The following is a 4916-nucleotide window of genomic DNA, read 5'->3' as shown; positions in this document are numbered from 1 at the left end:
CCTTTGTATCTCTCTTCTCGGGAGAGATCGCGTTGGATACTAATCATTAGCACATGGCCAGGATTCGCCTCGATGTCACCGCTTAACAATAATAGTTCGTTTAGCGTGAACGGTTGAAAGATCAAATGACATAGCCGTGGTCGCGGCAGCACAAGCAAAAAATTGGTCACTGGAGCGAGTGCACGCGCAGTAGTGTTTGCTCACTTGCTGAAAAACAAGAATGGACTGTGTGACAACATTGCTGCGGTGCGGCAGCACCCAGTGAAGGAGCCATTCCACGATGAGCCGTATGTAGCCGAACTCCCAGGTGGCGGCCCAGTCCCCGCCGTTGGATTCGAGTCTAGATTCCCAGGCAGGGGGTGCATCTGTTGAGGCCTTCAGGGTCCGTCGAATTTCCGGCAGCATTGTTGGGGCTGGGAAGCTTAGCTGATATGTTGGCGATCGACAGAAGCAAGACCCGCCATATTTGAAGAAAAAGCAAAAAATGAACTGCGGGACCACGTTGCTTGCGGTGCCGCTGCGCCCAGATTTGTGTCATTTGGCGGGCACAAATTCATCTTGCTGGTTCTCTTCGTACGTGGGCATAAGACTCAAAATAAGTTCGTGCTTAAAATAGTTGTCAAGCACATCCTTAGGTTACGTGCTAGGCTTTAGTACGCGCAAAGATTCTTGTGGTCGACCCTCGTAGTACTTCGTTTATTTATTGAGTCGTCGGTGGACTGGAATAATTCAGTTCTTAATGACCTTTACAAACGAAGTTCAACACACGTCTGCGCTTATGTGGTACCAACTTTCGAAGTACGTGCCCAGGCTTCCTTGTCGCTGACCCACCTAATGCCTGCACGCCATTAAACACTCAGCTCCTCCATGCCGTGCAATCCAAAGAGACAGTGATTATCGGGGCACTTCAAACGCGTTGAATGAAAACTTCGGCGCTGATCCCAGACCTTAACCGACCTCTCTTTTTTGTGTGTGTTCCTGAACGCTTCATTTTTTAAACTAGCAGAGAGGCTGCAAAAGAAAAAAAAGGCGCGTTCCGGTTGGCCTGACCACTCTCGCGCACGAATCGCGACACTGAATTCCGTGCTTGTTCGTCATTATCGCCATGTCCGGCGAGGGTTGGGTATTGGGGCAGATAGCCGGCTGTAAAGTTTACTACCCCCCTCCCTTGTAAAGTAAAGCCGTGAGTACGCAGGGTGACGCTGGCCGCTCTGTCTTTTGTCCTGTTTCACTCCTTTCTAGAATAGCGGCCACTTGGCGCAGTAATATCGTATAAACCGCGTCTAAGACGTGAACTGCATAAACATAATGACTTGGCTCAGAAAGGGCAACGTACTCGCAAGCAGAGGGCGACAAACAGCTGCACTATAAAGCTAAATATCAGATAAGGGGGAGAGGGTGACCGTCCAGTGTCTACTTATTAGTTCCGCCCTGCTCTTCTCCACTCATTTTCGAGGCAGCCAGAGACAGCGCCCTAAACAGGCCGGAGAAGCGAGACGGTACAGGAAGTCCGCAGGTGAGCTGGCCGTCAAACAATGACCGCTGTTTCTCCTTGTTCGTTTGCATCGCTTTTGCTACCCATTGTTTTTTCACCGCAAGCAGCTCTGATGGATAATCGATTATGTTTTAATTATGCTACGTGCGAAACCACGTCCAAGTTCGCTTATGTTTTCTTACGCTGTGCGCAAAGCCCCGCACGTCTCAACCAGAAATAACATGGGCTTTCCGCTCAGCGATATCAAAAAACACCCATGTGACGAGACTTGGGTTTATGCGTGAGCGTTTTTGTTCCTGATATTTCTTTCCTCGGCTTGCCTCCACAGCATTACTTTAAGCGTGACTGCATGAGGAATAGCGTGAGTCTTGTATGAATTGTTTTCAAACCTGTCGATTTCCAATCGAAAGTCATCAGATTCGACAGGATGGAAAGTTGGGCGAGCTGGTGTTTATTCATCTTGAATCAACACCAACATCAGATTCCAATGTTCGCGAACTTGATGACCTTCTCGCACAGATACGGTACACATTCTCCAACTTGAATGTCGTTATTTACCTAAATTAGTATTGCCTATTGTTCACCGTTACTCTATCTGATGTCCTGTGCCAGAATCGTATGTAAGCGATAATGTGATGGAATTGCCCCAGGATTCGTATCCTAAAGGGGCCACACTAAGAAGCCCTCTACGGTCTTTTAGGCAGGTACAGGGCTCCTTAGGAGAGCAGCCGATTTAGGGTGTGGCCTGCATTGTTGCACTTAGGTCGGCCTTACGGGCCTCTGAAAACGGGTAGTGACCGAATTGAAATAAGTAACTTGTCTTCCATTCCGTGCGCTCAGAGTTCATGTGTACACCGAAACACTCAAAGTGGCGATGTCTATTATTGCGATGATGTAACTGCCTCTGCACACTGACTTGCACGTAACTGCCTCTCCACTCTCCTCCGTCCACCTCCCAAGCTCTTCTTCTTTCTTCCCCCGTGGTAAATGCGATCGAGGTTTTCTAAAGTCCATTCTGTTTTCCCGCGTCGCACCGCACGCCCGCTGTCTGTTGGGAGCTTGTGTTACTGTTGTGCTTGAAGTGAGTGCCGCCATGAGATCGAAGCTCGAGCGTGAACCCTTATTGTATTTCTGGCCAAAACATTGTTTTTAAAGCGTTTTCATTTGCTACTGCTAAAATCAAGCCCCCGTCTATTTTTAATTAGAAGAACACTGGCAGCTCCAGCTGTGCATTTATTTCTTGCTTCGAATATCAGCAGCGTTTTATTTTTGCTTAACAATGTTGACAGGTATGAAGTATGCTAAACGATTTAGCGACTCGGAAAGGTTTTGCTTATATAAACGCCTCATTCAGGACCCCACCTAACTTTCGACCGGGTGGCTGAATCGAGGGGCGGACGGACAAACGGACGGACACAGACAGACAGACAGACAGACAGACAGACAGACAGGCAGACAGGCAGACAGACAGACAGACAGACAGACAGACAGACAGACAGACAGACAGACAGGCATACAGACAGCCAGACCGGCATACAGACAGCCAGACAGGCATACAGACAGACAGACAGACAGACAGACAGACAGAAACCAAATTTTTTGTGCTTAAGTAGCCCAAGAAAGACTGCCGCCTCTGAAAGCATCGCTGGTTATTTTCCACTTGAACGAGCAACTACTGCCATGGTGATTGACATGTTTCTATTCCAGTCATTTTAATCTACCAATTTAGGGTTACTTGCTTTTACACTTTAGTGTCCGAACTTTAAGGACGGAACTGCGCCAAACGTCACCCGCCAGGGCGGCCCAGAGTGGCTCAGTGACTAAGGCGTTCTGCTGTTGATCGCAAAGGCGCGGGTTTGACGAATCAGCGGCCGTCGTTTTCTTGGTGGACGCAAAAACCCGAAAACCAAGGTGTGTCGAGGTTTCGGGTAACGTTAAGATCCCCAGGGTGTCTAAATTAACCTGAAGTACCCCACTACGCCGCTCGTCACAGCCCAGAAGACCAGACGAAATTTTTAACTGGTGCCAAATCTGGTGCGCCACCTCGAAACTGTCACTGTTATCCTTAAAAACACTATCGAATTAGTGGGAGCGCTGAAAACACTGCTTCAACTCATTTTCCAACCGTCCTTTCGTGCAGGGAGTCAAGCAGCAGCACTAGCGCTACGTTGGCCCCAAACTTTCCAACATGAGCAGAAAGGAAGTCCAGAAGAAGCGCCGAGTTCCCTACTACAACATAATTGATGGCGTGCCCCGAGGTCCGTACTGCGAGCCGGAGCCCTTGCGGAACGCTCTCAACTTCAAGCCTCGGGACGGCGACATAATCTTGGTAGCGTACCCGAAGTCGGGCTCACACTGGGTGCAGCAAGTTATACTCCTCATTCTGAACAAGGGCGAATCAGCGACAGACTACTACGACCACATCGAAAAGGCGGCCTTCATGGAGATGAATGGCACCAAAGAACTGCTGGACAAGATGCCGTCTCCACGCATGATGCGAACAAACCTTCCCATATTGAGCCGCAACTCGTGCCACAAGAACGCCAAGTACGTCTACATGGCCCGAAACCCGTGGGACTGCTCGGTGTCCTTTTACCACCACGTCAAAGGAATCGCCAAGTTCCGCTTTGAAGACGCAAGTTTCGATGACTTCCTAGACTGCTTCCTTGAAGGCAACTTTGGCTTCGGCGATTACTTCGACCACATTATGGCCGGGTACGAAATGAGGAAAGAGCCAAACGTCTTTTTCAGCACGTACGAGCAGTTCAAAGAAGACACGCCCGGAAGCATACGGAAGCTTGCGTACTTTCTCGGCGAAGAATATGGCAAGATGTTGGAAAACGACCCGAACGTCTTCAAGCAGGTCATGGAAAAGAGTAGCCCCGAGTTCATGAAGAAGATTATGGAGTTTGAGTCCACCGAAACATCCGCCGACGGCAAGCAGCAGGACGTGAAGGTTTTCAACTTCGTTCGCAAAGCCAAGGTCGGCGACTGGAAGCACTACTTCAACCAGGAGCTCTTGCAGAAGATGGCCGCCAAGATTGAGGAAAAGACCAAGGGGTCAGACATCATGGACCTCTGGAAGCGACCCACGGACTCGTAATCAGCAGAGCGCCACGTTTTGCTGGGCTGGCACTGTCACTTTTGAGCCTGCTCGAAATATAAATCTGGTCTTGAAAGCAGACTACCGGATCAGTTGCTGAATTGCCAACCATACGTTGGCAACTACGCTTTCAGCACAACCGACAATGTCCTTCCAATAATAACGCCGTTGAGAAACTTCCCGTGTCAAATGACAAATAATTCAACCCACTAATAAGTTTTATTATTTCTAATGCGGGCCTATGTTCTTAATGTAGTTCTGCAAAGACAAGCCTGTGTAGTTGACAGTGGGCTGCGATCGCCACGTTTTCACGACGGG

At 49.1% G+C, this 4916-nt stretch overlaps 1 protein-coding gene across 1 annotated transcript; it reads left to right on the top strand.

Moving 5' to 3' along the window:
* Positions 1 to 1376: 1376 nt before the first annotated feature.
* LOC144179804 (sulfotransferase 1E1-like) lies at positions 1377 to 4679 on the top strand. The gene is made up of 2 exons (XM_077708240.1): positions 1377 to 1516; positions 3636 to 4679. The coding sequence occupies exon 2, from the start codon at positions 3684 to 3686 to the stop codon at positions 4596 to 4598; it is 915 nt and encodes a 304-aa protein (XP_077564366.1). The 5' UTR covers positions 1377 to 1516; positions 3636 to 3683; the 3' UTR covers positions 4599 to 4679.
* The last annotated feature ends 237 nt before the right edge of the window (positions 4680 to 4916 follow it).

This window comes from Haemaphysalis longicornis, unplaced genomic scaffold, assembly GCF_048455015.1.
Source record: "Haemaphysalis longicornis isolate Haplotype H1 unplaced genomic scaffold, Haemaphysalis longicornis Haplotype H1 scaffold_1, whole genome shotgun sequence".
NCBI classification, from domain to species: Eukaryota; Metazoa; Arthropoda; class Arachnida; order Ixodida; family Ixodidae; genus Haemaphysalis; species Haemaphysalis longicornis.
Note: the sequence above shows the minus strand (reverse complement) of the source record. Positions and strands in the feature narration are given on the sequence as shown.